The sequence below is a fragment of the Pangasianodon hypophthalmus genome, chromosome 10 (assembly GCF_027358585.1).
Source record: "Pangasianodon hypophthalmus isolate fPanHyp1 chromosome 10, fPanHyp1.pri, whole genome shotgun sequence".
NCBI classification, from domain to species: domain Eukaryota; kingdom Metazoa; phylum Chordata; class Actinopteri; order Siluriformes; family Pangasiidae; genus Pangasianodon; species Pangasianodon hypophthalmus.
In genome coordinates, this window is record NC_069719.1 from 5,131,812 (window position 1) to 5,147,882 (window position 16,071).

General features: G+C 39.1%; 1 protein-coding gene and 1 long non-coding RNA gene across 3 annotated transcripts in view; one reads left to right on the forward strand and one right to left on the reverse strand.

The window, feature by feature from the left end:
• The window catches only part of wdpcp (WD repeat containing planar cell polarity effector), an 84,123-nt gene that overhangs the window by 63,054 nt on the left and 4,998 nt on the right, over nucleotides 1-16,071 (forward strand). For both annotated transcript variants that reach the window (XM_053237331.1, XM_053237330.1), the window contains exons 12-16: nucleotides 285-473; nucleotides 3,821-3,944; nucleotides 4,683-4,746; nucleotides 9,262-9,367; nucleotides 12,812-12,908. In XM_053237331.1, coding sequence (XP_053093306.1) covers nucleotides 285-473; nucleotides 3,821-3,944; nucleotides 4,683-4,746; nucleotides 9,262-9,367; nucleotides 12,812-12,908 — 580 coding nt within the window. The remainder of the gene's footprint in view (nucleotides 1-284; nucleotides 474-3,820; nucleotides 3,945-4,682; nucleotides 4,747-9,261; nucleotides 9,368-12,811; nucleotides 12,909-16,071) is intronic.
• Nucleotides 3,936-9,243, reverse strand: LOC128319115 (uncharacterized). The gene is made up of 3 exons (XR_008302501.1): nucleotides 8,887-9,243; nucleotides 5,216-5,597; nucleotides 3,936-4,737 (listed from the first exon to the last, which is right to left on the reverse strand). It is a non-coding gene; the product is annotated as an uncharacterized LOC128319115 (long non-coding RNA).

A 16,071-nucleotide genomic window follows, 5' to 3' on the forward strand; every position in this document is an offset into this window, starting at 1 on the left:
ATGTTGTGTCTTCAGTCTGCAGGTGTGTGTGTGTGTGTGTGTGCTGTGTGTGTGTGTGTGTGTGCTGTGTGCGTGCTGTGTGTGTGTGCGGTACGAGTGTGTTGTACCTGATGTTTCAGATGTTCTTTTTTTTTGCCATGTCTTGTGTGTGTACCGTTTTGTGTGTGTGTGTGTGTGTGTGTGTGTGTGTGTGTGTGTGTGAGTGCCATCTGTCTGGGGTGTGTACTTTGCATGTATGTGAGTGTTCCACATGGGTTTTGTGTGTGTGTGTGTGTGTTGTATAGGGGTATTGAATGGGGCCCAGCTGGGGCCGGGTGAACTCCTGCAGCATCGTCTGTGCTGTGGAGAGGTGGACGCTGCACTGGGCATTCTGGGTAATATGGACTGGTGCATGATGGGAGCAGACTGCTATCGTGGTCTCATCTCAGTGACTGATCACCTGCTCAGACAACCACTGGACGAGCAGACGGAAGGTAAGAACGTGAAAATTGTAATGTAGCCTTAGGATGAATAAAGTGGTGGAGAGAATGGATAGAATGGTGTGAAAGAAGTGATAAAAAGTAATAACATAGTTGTTTTCAGTTCATTTGAGGATCATCATTTGAGGATTTGAGGATTACCGTGAGATCAAGCATACCTTTTACATGAATTCTGCCAAAAGCTGACTTTTAAGTGCTCCAGAATCTCCCCTCATTTTTTTTTTTCAAAACAAGTATTTGGGTATATTTAAGAGAACTGTACGAGCTGCATTTAATAAAAAAATAAATAATAACAATAATAATTCCCAGGCAGATCTCTCGGCCCAACCCCAACCCAGTTACACAGTTACCTCGCTGCATTGTGGTGAAGATATAGTCTTGTGAATTGACACAGAAATTAGCCTTAAGCAGGAGATCATCGTAGTCAAACGGTCATATTAGCCAGCCCTCAAGCTGTGAATGTTTATCATCAAACAGAACTAACTGGCTAAATTTGAAGTGAATGATCATTCTCGTGTTGTGTCACCGCTAGACAATTTCCAAATAAGTGTCTGTCGCTTGAGAAGGCGACTCAGAAATCTGCAGCTATACCACTGTGGACACTGTAGTGATCCTGAGCGGGAGTCGGTTTTATTGCCGGCCAACTTGAGGGACCGGAATCGGATGGACCGAATAGGATGTAATTACTGCAGAATTACAATAACACCAGTATATAACAGTGTGCCACTGGCCACGAAAATGTGATGCTACTATGCTAGTGCTACATGAGCTTGGAAAATAACTTTTGTTATCATCAAAATGAGATCATGAGGAAAATTAAGTTGTTATTATCGTGAGAAAACAACTTTGTTATTATGAGATCACAAGAAAAATAAGTGATCTTGAGATAACAGCACAGAGAAATATAAATAACTCATGGCCTTTCTGGACTTCCACACTTCCCCATGCTGGGAAACTTTACAAAGCACCATGACTGTTACAAAGCGCTGAAACTCTCCATAAATGTTACATAAACAATTCCTAACAAAGTTTCACCACATTACCAGTTATACATTTTTCTTTATTAAACAACATGTATTTTTATCCATTCTTTATTATTTATCTGCTGTACAAGTCCCTGTGTATAAGTAGTTATTATACCAATAACACAAAACAATACAAACAGTAATAGAATGTGCGCATTTAACACATTTGATACCAGATGGGATGCTTAAGTGTTAGAACAGCATACAAATAATACATCATAAGTAATAATATTAGAATAAAATAATAAAAATATAAAGAATGTAACTAAAGAGCTGGTCAGATATAAACAATGGCTATAAAAAGTCTACACACCCCTGTTAAAATGGCAGGTTTTTGTCAAGTAAAAGAATGACACTAAGATAAATCATGTCGGATCTTTTCCCACCTTCAACCACAAAGTATACAAACAAAGTGAAAAACAATTAGAATTTTTTTTTTTAGGGAAAAAAGGAAAAATAAAAAACTTATAATAACTTAGTTGCATAAGTGTGCACACCCCTAAACTAATACTTTGCTGAAGCACCTATTGATTTTATTACATCACTCAGTCTTTATGAGTAAGAGTCTGTCAGCGTGGCACATCTTGACTTGGCAATATTTTCCCACTCTTTCTTGCAAAAACATCTAATTGTAAGGGCATCTCCAGTGCACAGCCCGCTTCAGGTCACCCCACAGATTTTTAGTTGGATTCAGGCTGGGCTCTGGCTAGGCCATTCAGAAACTTTTTCTTTTTTTAATCCATTCCTTTATTGATTTGGATGTATGCTTTAGCTCATTGTTGTGCTGAAAGGTGAAATTCCTTTTCATCTTCAGCTTACTAGCAGACACCTGAAGGTTTTGCACTAAAATTGACTGGTATTTGTAGCTATTCATGATTCCCTCCACCTTGATAAAAGCCCCAGTTCTGGCTGAAGAAAAGCAGCCCTAAAGCTTGATGCTGCCACCATCATGCTTCACCGTGAATATGGTCTTCTTTTGGTGATTTGCTTTTTTTTTTGTGCCAAACATACCTTTTAGAATTATGGAAGTATTATACCTTTTGAAATTGGTCTCAAACACATTTTGCCACATGGTTTGGGGTGATTTAGTTGAGCTTGGATGTTTTTTGTGAGAAAGGGCTTCCGTCTAGCCACCCTACCCCATAGCCCAGACGTGTGACGAATATGAAAACTTGTCACATGCAGAGAGCAATCAGTACTTGTCAGATATTCCTGCAGCTCCTTTAATGTTGCCGCTGGTCTCTTGGCAGCCTCCCTGGTAAGTTTTTGTCTTGTCCTTTTATAAATTTTGGAAGGGACATCCTGTTCTTCGTGATTCCGTTCTCATGTAAGATATGTATGTATGTATGCATGTATGCACCAAGAGCACCTTAAAAAAACCACAACAAATTCCTTCTGTGTCTGCGCACACACTTGGCGAATAAAGCTAATTCTGATTCTGATGTCATTGTAGTGCTCCAGTTTCTCTATTTGTTGATGATGGCCTTCATGGTGTTCAATGGTACATCTAATGTTTTGGAAATTTTTCTGTACCTCTCTCCTGATTCCTTTCGACAGTGGGACCCTGTACAGGCTTTGTAAGCTCTACGCAGACGATGATTATTTGAAGTTAATTTCATTGACGACAGCTGTATGATAATTACTTTTGAACATAAAATTGAATGTGAATGTGGTTAATTCTGAACACAGCCACATCACCAATTATAAAAGTGTGTGCATCCAGGTTATTGTAACTTTTTTTTATTTTTCCCTAAAATGTTTCTGATTGTTTTTCACTTAATTTTTATATGTTGTAATTTCACAGTGAGGGTGGGAAAAGTTCTGACATGATTTATCTTGGTTTAACTTTTTTCATCACAAAAACTTGCTATTTTAACAGGGGTGTGTAGACTTTTTATATCCATTGCACATATAAATACAAATAAACAAATCTATACATATATATATGGACCTGAGTAACTAATGGTACAACTGTGCTGATGTATATGAATAGTACAAACATCAGTAACCACTGAGGAAAACACTGCATTGTCTATTCAAACCGACATAAAATAATGCAAGTAGGATCCAGGGTTCATGTGGATAAGCTAACAACAGTGTCACTTCTTTCTCCACTGAGAAAAGAACAAGTGATTAGTGAGTATTCATTCATGTTCAAAAGTTAAAGCTATAATATAATATGCATAATATACTGTATGTACAATAAGTGTATAATGTTACATGGTGAAATGAAGATCCACAGAATTATCTGAATGGAGGGTCAGTTTTTTAACTGATACTATAAAATGTTCATGATAGCGCTGTGTGTGTGTGTAGCTCAGTTAGAAGCAGCTCTGGGGATGTTCTACTCTCCGGCCAGAGCCTTAACAGACACGGTCATACTGGAGTATAGAGACCCCATCAGCCGCTACGCACGGAGATTCTTCCATCACCTGCTCAGGTATACATACACACACACACACACACACACACAGCTCTACATACAACTAATCTCAGACCATTTCAACAGCAACCTGTTCTTTTGACCGCCTGCCCTTTTCTATGTTTTTATTTTTTTAACATATTTTCCCAAGTTAATGCATCACTATTAATTACTTGTACTAATTACTTTCTAATTACTAAATACTAATTTTCACTACCAGTTACTTATACATGTATGTATGCACACATCCTTGTTTCTGGTGGTGTGTGAACACATTCTTAGAAAGGAACCAAGCCTCAAATTATTGCACTATTTGGTGCATTTCACATTCATTTCACATGACTCCACCCCCACTACAGAGGCTCACTGAATGGTTTGATGAGGATGAAAATGATTTAAATCATATGCTATGACCGTCACAGTCACCACATCTCAACCTAGTTGAACGTATGTGAGATTTTAGATAATGTTCTCCACCACCACCATCATCAAAACACCAACCAACTGAGGGTATATCTTTTGGAATAACAGTGTTTATCTCTCTAGTACACTTTCACAGACTTGTAGTATGTATGCCAAGGCACAGTGAAGCTGTTCTGGTGGCCTGACATGGCCTAACACCTTACTAACACACTTTAAGTTGGTTTCTCCTTTAACACATCACCCATCTGTATATCCAACCCCAGTGAATGAATAACATTGAGACCTCTGGATATCTGCTCAGTAACCCTCCAACGATGTACTGCTTCATTTCAGGCACCAGCGCTTTGAGAAGGCTTTTCTCCTAGCTCTGGACATCGGAGCTCGAGACCTGTTCATGGTGAGACACCTTTAATATCACAACAATCAGGAGTAACAAGCAAGTCTGAATTACCTGGATTTCATACAGTTGGAGTTGTAGAAGTAGTTACAGCCGCTAACCTTAACCCTAATCCTAGCTTTAACTATTTGGAACATTTTTAGAAATAGCCTTTTTAATACAATCATGATACCATATTGGGAGTTAAATATGTACGAACATCAAAAAGAAATAGTTTGTGGTAGTACTTAAGGGCAGTTGTAATCATGATTTGCTGGGAAAATATAAAACATACTGCAAATGTTTGGAGGTTTAGATCATGTTTTTTTCAGTTGTTGTCCAGTTTATATATCACAGCAGTACTACGCCAGCCACGCCTCTTCATAATGTATTCAAGCTCAACCCCACCCCTTTTACAATCACACTGTGCTGCTCTGACAAGTATGAAAAGAAAATATACAGTATGTAATACCTCAGTCTTGTGCCTTACCTTTTCACTTAAATTATGGCCACAATATCAAATGCTTAGTGATGATTTGACCTGAAGCCATGGTGCAGGAAATTTAAGATGGTGTAACATTTGACCAAGATTTGGCCGGAGAGCAACAGTTGCTCCTGATGGAAAGTGGGGGTGCGAAAAATCTTTTCTTCTTCCTTTTTCGCCACGTCTCTGTGCTCTAAACGTGTGAAACCCCCCACTCCACACTCAAGTGACACCTTCTCTATTAGCGTTCACATTCACTCGCTCTCTCCCTCTCTCACTCCCTCTCTCCTTCCTCCTTTCACGGCAGTCACTCGCGTTCCAATTCATTCACCACTAAGTGCTGCCGTTGAGGGTCCAGATTGAAGAAGGTGGAGCTGAACCTGTGGAGCTTGAAAAAGAGAGAGAGAGAGAGGGGGGAAGAAGTGAGGGATTGGTTGGTTAGAGAGAGAGGGAGGACTGGCAAAAAGGTACCTTGAAGCTGTCATTGTTAGGTTGTGCAAGAAGAGAGAGAAAAAAGAGGGAGAGAGGACAAAAAAGGTGCAAATTATTAACGCTTCATGAATGCCACTTTCTTGAAAATCAACAAAGAGAGCAGTGAGGAGGAGGAGGAGGGCGATGTGGGGGGAGGCTGTCTGCCAGCGGCGGCATTTCACCCTGTAGCCGTGCCACATGTTAATTAGCCAAAGTTAAATTAACCTCCCTGCAGGAGAGAGGAAGAAAGAAAGAGGGAGAGAGAACGAGTGGGGGTCCTTGTTCTATCTGATCTCGTCCCCTGTGTGTCGCGGGGGTCTGCGGTCCTTTTGTCTCCGAACCCAGGAAAAGAGGCCTGAAAGAATTCCTCTCTCTTTGCCTTTTGTGAGGGGCCCACTCTTGGTGTGGAGGGGTCGGGAGTCGGAGAGAGGGAACGGAAGGAGGTTATGACCATGCACTCTTTTTTTTTTTTTTTTTTCCCTAGCAATACTCTCTGCTTTGTCAGAGTATAACAGTGATATACTTAGCAACAATATTCAACAGAGTCATTAGCCCACAATCTCTTTCTTTCAATTTCAGTCAGTTGTTTGTCCCTTTGTCTTGTCTTTTTTTTTCTGGAGTAATCTGTGAAATCACTGCATTGACAATTTCACATGGTGACCTCATATTCTGCACACTCATTTTCATTTAACTGAGAAGATTTAATATTAACCACTAATTAATTAAACAGCCAAAATATCCACAGCTGTCAGCAGTTAGCTAACACTACCTGTTGTAAATAACAAACGTGAACCATTGTTAAATGGTCAGCTTATTACTACAGCTATACTGGTCACTCCAGTAGCCTAATGTAACCAAGTACCGATATTAGTTCATATCATTTGCTTGCTGAGCTCACTTTTCTTCTGACAAAAGGAAGTGGCATTTGCCCATTCTCTTAAAGGGTGCCAATAATTCTGTAACTGTTCTCCAAACAGCTAGTGCACACTTACATTATAGCAGCTATAAACAGTCATTTCCTCACCTGTCTCTCTTTTTTTCTCTCTCAAAGACGATAAGACAAAAAAGAGCAACTTGTCATGTGACTGAGAAACCAGAAAGCGCAAACTCCTTCAGCCTGAAGACTGAACCACACTATGGTATAAGTAAGGGGGTGTGCTGTTACAGGAAAATAATCAATCAGAGTGCTTTGAGGAGAGTTACAGTTACCTTTTTTCCTCTCAAAGCTCTCGATGCTGAAGAATACAAAGTTACAGCGTTACTTATGACAGGTACAAAGTGCTGACACTGGGGACTTCTTTAATAAATATCTCCTCACAGTAAACAGGGGTTAATGCAGTCTCAAGAAAAAAACAGCTACTATAGAAATGCTTTTTTACTGCTAATGCTAGTTGGAAAGTAAGTCATATTGCTATTCATACATTATTTACTGCTAAAGATAGCTAGCTAACTTTAAATAACATGGCAGTCTATCTGAAAAGTTCAACTCTGAGTGCAATGATAAAAACTACTTTTGAGAGCTGTGTGCCTGCTCAGAAAAGTTAAAACGCACATTTTTGAATTCATTTTTGGGCTCAGACATAATACACAAATACCTCTCTTCTTGTTTATGGCTCATTAAAGCTGAGCTAAATTTGCTGTCTGATTTAGCCAGTTACTGCTTGCCTGGATTACAGGTGTTGGGTTTTGTGTGTGTGTGTGTGTGTGTCAGCTCCACTAGTTCATGCCAAACTCTTATGCGCTGAGGTGAATATCAGCCATCATTTTCGTCATCATTACCAGCACTCGAGCAGCGTTTGTGTAATCTCACAGCAGTCCAACACGCAGTTAAAAGGCTGCATATCTGCTCGTAAAGCTCTTAAATAAATAAGATTAGAGCGTGTTCTGTGTGCTGTTCAGGCTGCTCGCAATGCGAGGCATAATATCTGATGGTTTATGCACGGAATTATTGTTATCCCTTCTAAGTCGTGTGGATTCTCAGTGCTGAGCTTCTCACTCTTTCTGTCTGCTTCTATTTCTAGATTCTTCTCTCTGTCTTCACTTCTGATCCCATCTCTCTCTCTCTCTCTCTCTCTCTCTCTCTCTCTCTCTCTCACTACTTCCTGGTTCTCTCCCCGAAACAAAATCAAGTGTTTCACCATAAAGCCTCTTTGGAAGCTTAGGAGCTGAACCTTAGGATTGAGTATCTATCAGCTATGAAGACAAAAGTGTTTTGAATCACGTTAGGATCCAGACCATTCTGAATCGTCAGCACTGACTTGCTTCCTGGATCTTAACTATTTCTTATGATTTAATTGTATTACAACCAGTATGAAGTTTTGGTCCATATTAGTCTAGCTAACTGGGATTGATGTAAATTTACCTTCTCAAAACAGTAAACGGTATAGTCCGTGATACAGATTTAACAAGCAAATATGTCTGAATGTTGATTGATCTAAAGCAAGCACTAGTATATACAGTATATTATAGTATAAAGATAAGAAGTGCTACTTTCTTTACTGTTGATGCTGGGAGCAGCCATGTTGATTTTGACTTGCTGAACTCGGGGGTTGAAGAGACCGTCCTGAGAATTCTGAGTTGAGGGGCGTTTTCTTTGGTTAGAGGTCTGAAATTCTGATTACAAGTTTTAATCGATTGCAGCATTAGAGCTGCTCAGATAATTGCACAATATTTGAGCTAAAACAGAGAGGCATGTCTCAGTTACTGTACTATTCTGACCTTCAACTTGCATCTTATTTCTTTTGCAATATTGACTTTGGCATTTGAATTTAATGCCATTTGAGGGCAATATTAAAAATATAAATATGACTATGATATATGAAGCTCCGGAGAGGGCATACACACACACACACAGACACACACACATATCTCTTCCCCTTAAAGCATCCATTTCACCAAGCTATCTGATATTAGAAATCTACAATCCACAACATGTCTATTTGCACATATCTGTAAATAGTTTTACTGTTGAAGAATGTGATTTTCCAACTCAAAATAATTTTTCTGGTCAATAAATATTTTCTGTCTGAGAGAAAGGCCTCCAAATGGAATTGTGAATGTAAACTGACATTTGGAGGCACATTGGGAGGCTAAATGGTGAGTTGATGCGCCGATAAGGATATTATATTCCATTCTGTTAGATGAGAGGGATAGAAAATGACATTTTGTATGTGTGTGTGTGTGTGTGTGTGCGCGCAAACGACCACCTGCTCGTAATGAGAAAGTCTAAACTCCTATTTCCGACATGAAGAGCATCGCTCTCGCTTTCTAAAAGGTGACACCTTCCTCTCTCCACACGTCCCTTGCCCCAGCTTCTGAAATGGAAGAGATAAGATCCATCAGAGAGAGAGAGAACGAGGGAAGGGAGGGTTAAAGAGAACAAACATGACAGATTTTTTTCAGAAAGTTTGATACTCATTTTATCCAGGGTTCTTTTAAACTTCAAACAGGTCACTCTCTCTCTCTCTCTCTCTCTCTCTCCTACCCTCATAAGAAAAAAACGCTTCAATATCATCCACTGACGAGTGGAGATTCATTTTTGACTTTTTCCTCTATCTGCTTTTACTTTTTTTTTTCTGAAGGACCTCCATTACGTGGCACAGGACAGCGGGGAGCCTGTGTTGGCCAACGTGGCCCGGCGGAAGGCTCAGGAGCTGGATGCGGAGGGGGTCACGACCTCTGACCCAGGTGAGAATGTTGTTGCAGCTGAGGCTGGATTATAAAACCCATAACACAGCCTTGAAAAAATACTTCTTTAAATATTGTAATTACAATGATGATATGATATACTAGATATTGAGATAAATTATATTACAATCCTTTGACATTCAAATCAGTTGCTTCATTTTCCCTTCTTTAATGATTTATTGTATACAATGTACACAACCTATATAGAGGAATGGCAATGAAAACCCACTTGACTTATAGATGATAAATCCACTGTCAAAACCATGAGCTGTTTTGAATGTGGCACTACTGTTTTACAGTATTTTTATTTATTTTATTCTTTTTTTTTTTTTTTTTGCAGTATGTATTGTAAAAATGACATCAAGTATCATATGAAATTTTTTTTCTCCAAATAGCCCACCTCTTAGTAGTCCTACTTTTTTTAAGGGAACCCCATACATCACCACTTGATATGTAAATATGTAATTACAGGCCAACACTTGTTGATATGGTTTAGGACACAGTATCACTTGCTGTAATTTACACAACAATACTGTTACTCGTTTCATGATCGAAACACAACACCTGCAAAATTGTGCAAAGTGTTTTATTAACAGTGTCTAAGCAGTACTGTATCGTTCACATGAGCAAAATCTCATGTCCCTTTTGCACGTTTGTCTTAAAGAAGTTTTGCAATTTGGAAGGGATTTATTATTTTTTTTTTGTATCTAACCTCATTTTGTACAAAATGAGTACAAGCCGGAAACGTACTTTCAGGACAATTGTCTCCACAAATTTAAACAGAGCATGTATTAAATTTTAACAAAGTTATACCATTTATTAAGTCTTAATTATGAGAAAGGTTAGGCTTTAGGAATTATGCCTTAGTCAAATAATTACAGTTTCTCAAAATAATATTACAACAATAAATGTTTCATATTAGACATGAACAGCATTTAAATACAGCCTTTGAAAAGGTTTTCATTCACATTTACCTTATAAACAAAATGCACAAAAATTATGTCTTCACTCATTCATTAATTTATATATTAAAATTTCTGATGCATCTCACAGCTTTTAGTCAGTGTTGTACTTCAGTTTCAAGTTTACTTTTCTGTGACTCTTTTTAATGAACAAACCCGCTGTGGCCATTTAGCGGATACATACTGTTGCTTTTGCACATGATGTAATTCCTCACACATGACATGGCTCCTGTTTTCATCCACTATTGATCACCACAGCACACGCAAAGAGGCTCTCGTTCTTTTTGGATCTTAGTAAATCAGGACCTTAGAGAGAAATCGACAGGGTTTTGCGGGGTACAGTAACTCATTTAGAGAGGTGTAACACATGAATATGGCCTTGACCCTGTGAGTGACTTAATATTTCTGCATTTTATGTTTTCTTTCTACAATTAGATGATGGAGTAGAAGAGAAAAAGAGGAGAAGGAAGAGGCTGCATGTGTATTAGCTGAGGTGCAGGTTAAAAAGCGTACTGATGAGACTAGGGAGGTGTTTAACTTCACAAACGGAGGTCACTACCTCAGGGTGTGTGTGTGTGTGTGTGTGTGTGTGTGTGTGTTCACACCCAATACACACGCTCATAAGCCTCTTAATTATGTCCTTGATGATTTCCTTGCTCCCTGGAGCAGGCCTGAGGTGCTTAAGAGCATCAGAGAGAGCGAGCAGGAGAGATGATGGAGAGAGAGAACGAGAGAGTGTGAGAGCTAAATGGAGAACGTGTGTGATTTGGAGCAATTTTCAGGTGTTAATAGTTAAAATGTTGGTTTTAATATTCTGCTGCCTGAATGCATGATTTTATTTTCTGCAAGGTCAGTTCAAGGTCTCTCTTTCGCTCGGGCACAATGCAAACTGAACAGGGCCATTTTTTTTTAGAGCAAGAAATCATAACGAGGCATCACTAGAGTCAGTCAGATGGCAGCTTTAAATAAATAAATAAATAAATAAATAAATAAATAATACACTCACTAGCTAGAATGTACCAGGCATGTCAGCATGGTGACTTGTTTAGGAGTAGTGTAGTATCTGTAGTGCCTTTTTCTGGTGTATTAATGAGCCAGTATCACCATTTTATTGTTTATTTATTTACCCAAGGTGATGTTTTCGCATCACTGATATTTAGCTCAATTTTACGTTCCAAACGACTTCCTGTTTACCTTGTGGGAAGTCAGAGCTCGGAATTACATCACTTTAACACTCATGTTACAGAGTGGGGTTAGAAAATCGTGGACACCTCAGTGAAAGCTTGTCTTTTGCTTTGTCCAAGCACCAAAAGCTAATGATCTGGAAACAAGCTAGCCAGCTAAAGTTAGTCATATGAGTGATAATTTTCATTTATGATGATTCTGTTTAACCAACTAATGCTAAGTGTTGATTAATCTAAAGCAAAGACTACTATAATTTGAAAGCATAGAACTGGTTCTTTGTTTACTCTTGACGGCCATCTGGTCATCACTCCGAGTAGGATTTTTTTTTTTTGGTAGTTTTTAGCAAGATCCAAACAAAACCTGCCTGAGTAGAGGGTTGAGGGGGGATCCTGCTTAGTAGGAAGCCTATGATGGAGACAAGTGACATCATGTTTTACTAATTGTGCGTGTCATCTTACTGTTGTTGAAACAGGACTTCAGCCAAAAATATGATTTACGCAATGTTCCAACCAAGACATGTGTGGTGTCTTTGTTTTGTTTCTTTAGTGTGTTTTGGAGATTAATGTAGCTAGAAGAAATGACAGAAATTGCCTTTATAGAAATTACAATATTTTTATATTACAGTTAGTTCCAGTCCACTAATTTGATTGGTCAAGTGGCGTTCCAAAGTGCCTATATTTACTATAACTGCACTGGGACATTTCACTGTGTGTATCACTCCGCTTGTCTGTGTTCGCCACGTAAAATTCCTAGTTCAAACCGTTACTACAGTAGTGTTAGCGACATCATCAGCGGACATGGCAAATGATACTTTTGACTTAAAATATGAAAGCTCAAAGCCAATTTTACCGGAAGCACCTTTAACAGGAAGGTACAAATCAATGTGAGCTAGCTAGCCAGCTAGCCAACATGCTAATAAAGTGAGCTGGTTTCTTCAGGATCCATTTTTGCTCCACTGGCAGAAATAAATGGAACATTTGGCCATATTGTGTTCAAAATGTCAGTTATTCAATATTAAATTCTTGTTTATAGAACTGTTGTATAAAAGCAATATCACACTCCAATCGCGTGGTTAAACTGAATATCGGCACAGCTGTGATTAGTTACCGCACTGCTGGCTCGTGCCTTCAGCCTAATCACAGCCGTGCTGATATTCAATAGAACCGCACTCTTGCTTGTACAATATTGCTTTATACACATCTATATAAATCCTCAGCACGGTTGTCTGTACATGTTTAATTATGCATCACTATATCTGCCTCACTCATTATGATGTTTGTGTGTGTTCTCGTTTCAGATGAGCCCAAGCCTGCACTTAAAGAACAGAATGGAGTGTGTGTCTCCCCCATTAAAACACACTGGGCCAACCCCAGTAAAGCACACAAGAACACAAGGTGTGTGTGTGTGTGTGTGTTTGGAGGGTGGGTTCTAATGTGAATGTGTAATGCGTGACAAGACAAACACCCCCTCATGTCCTGAAGTCCTGATGTCAGAGAACACCACCTCTAGCTATGTAGATATCCAGATTTCAGTTCGTTTAGCTAACTTTGGATTTTTTTTTTTTTTGCACAACTATTCTTTACACAGTGTGATCTTTGCTATCCAGCCATAGTGATCCATGTTTACTGTAGTAGCCTTACAGCAGCTCCTGTAATGGCTTATTTGCTCAGGAGAAATTAGATCTGTACATAATGCAGACAGTAATAACGCATATAAATAACAGGTTTAAACACTACTGCATGATTAGACTGTTCGTTATCTAGAAAGAGATTTCCAGATACAGATAGCATGTTAATGTAGGGTGTAAATAGGGTCTAATACATCTCTAAATCTAATCCTTAATCACTCGTCATTAAAAGCAACAAAATGTTTGCATTGCATTATGGGAATACATTGAGACAGCTCATAATGAACACTTGACAATATAACCATCACAAACTCTTGCATTCTGCTTTTTGGAATATTTCTTAAAAATGTTATAAGTCAGAACTAGTTGGAACAGTGAGCATGGCAGTGTGTTGTAGTTATTTTTTGTTATTTATACCAAAACAGCGTCAAGTTCTTGAATCTAATTGGTCAGATGATGTTGATTCATTTTCTATAACAGATCTGACAGTAGTTGCGACTGCAAATCATAGGTTTATATTAATGCACTTGTTTTTACATGTTCTCGTTCCTATAGTAACCAACAGTAATTCATAGGGACTTGTACAGTGGATGAGCTAGATAAACTACATATATTAATATATAATATAATTGACAGATTTTAAAGTTATTTGACAAAGAAAAATGTTTAATCTTTGATATAGTTTAGGAGATGCTTGTTTACCGATTATGGAAGGAGTCTCCAGTCTCACTACCACTTTATTCCTTATATTTGCAGGTTTTTTTGTTTGTTTTTTTACCCAATTGCCTCCCAGTTTTTAGCTAAGCCAGTCACTATCTGCCCTCTATTGCATTCTATTCAAAGGTATGAGGGCTGTGATCATTCTTAATGACACAAGAAGTCACTCACGAACATTTTTATCTGTTAGTTGTATAATATCACAGGGCAGCTGAACACACTTGCAGGAGAGCATTAACTGCCCTATTCTGTATACATGACATTTACCTTTGTAATTTATTAAAGTAGAATCAGCTGTTCATCCCACAGTGGAACATTTTGCTTTACACTAATTTAATGTGTCCAGACTCTTCTGGCTGGTGACTCAGAAGTTGATATTTCTGCTCCGTTTATTCTGCATGTTGTTTCTCTTTCCTGATTTTATTGCAATAGCCAGTCTAATCTGCTCTCTGACTGAGTGCCATTTTTTTATGCTGAGGCTGCCAGGCTTAGAGACACTGAGCTACTGAGTTCTGGCATAGAGAGAAAGGCGGGAAGAGAGATGGAAAGTAAACAAGAATGAGATGGAGAGAGAAAATAAAAGGAACAAGGGAGCAGTAAGAAAGAATTCACACATGCACAGGCAAAGACTCATACACAGTCTTGTATTACTGTCTGTGCATACACTTAACCTTTACCTCAGTAACCCTAAAACCACTAAGCATATGTATTGTAACTCCAACATATATTATATTATATGCCAAAAATAATGTTAATAAAAACGCTGATTATCTTGCAGTCATTTCTATACTTTCTCTGTGGAGTAATTGTAGACATGAACACATAGAAGATCCTTTGTTGCAGTTTATCTTCTCACATGCATTTATGTAAATTACTTTTTTTGTACTAGTGGAAAGGCCTCTTTTTGTTACTCTGCTTTTAAAACTATGGAATACTATATCACCTTGTATTAAGAAGTCAAACTCAGTACACTTTTATTAAAAGCATGTTGAACATTATCTTTTTAATTTGGCATTTGGTGAAAGTACTTCCTGTGTTTTGGTATTTATAGTTTAATAAAAATTTTTTTTCATTATTTTCAAATTCTTGAATCAGCCATAACATTAACACAACCTGCCTAATATTGTGTAGGTTCCCCTTGTGCCACCAAAACAGCTCTAACCCATCGAGGCATGGACCTCTGAAGGTGTGCTATGGTTTCTGGTACCATGACGTAAATCCTGTAAGCTGCGAGGTGATGCCTCCATGGATCAGACTTGTTTGTCCAGCACATCACCGCAGATGCTCAATCGGATTGAGATCTGGGGAATTTGAAGTCAACACCTTGAACTCGGTGTCATGTTTCTCAAACCATTCCTGAACAATTTTTGCAGTGTGGCAGGGCGCATTATCCTGCTGAAAGACACCACTGCCATTAAGGAATACCGTTGCCATGAAGGGGTGTACTTGGTCTGCAACAGTGTTTAGTTAGGTGGTACGTGTCAAAGTAACATCCATGTGAATGCCAGGACTCAAGGTTTCCCAACAGAACATTGCCCAGAGCATCACACGCCAGCTTGCCTTCTTCCCATAGTGCATCCTGGTGCCATCTCTTCTCCAGGTAAGCGACGCACATGCTTCCAGCTGTCTAGATGATGTTAAAGAAAACGTGATTCATCAGACCAGGCCACCTTCTTCCATTGCTCCATGGTCCGGTTCTGATGCTCATGTGCCCGCTGTAGGCGCTTTCAGCAGTAGACAGGGTCAGCATGTGCACTCTGACCAGTCTGTGGCCACACAGCCCCATATGCACGAGCTGAGATGCACTGTGTGTTCTGACACCTTTCTATCAGAGCCAGCATTAACTTTTTCAGCAGTTGTGCTACAGTAGCTCTTCTGTGCTTCACTTCCCCTGCACATCAATTAGCCTTAGGCACCCACAACCCTGTCGCTGGTTCACCGGTTGTCCTTCCTTGGACAGCTTTTGTTAGGTACTAACCACAAGATCTGCTGTTTTGGAGATGCTCTGATCAAGTCGTCTAAGCCATCACAGTTTGGCCCTTGTCAAAGTCATTCAGATTCTTACACTTGCCCATTTTTCCTGCTTCCAACACATCAACTTCAAGAACTGACTGTTCACTTGTTGCCTAATATATCCCACCCCTTGACAGGTGCCATTTTAACAAGATGATGTTATTCACTTCACCTGTCAGTGGATGTAAGGTTATGGCTGA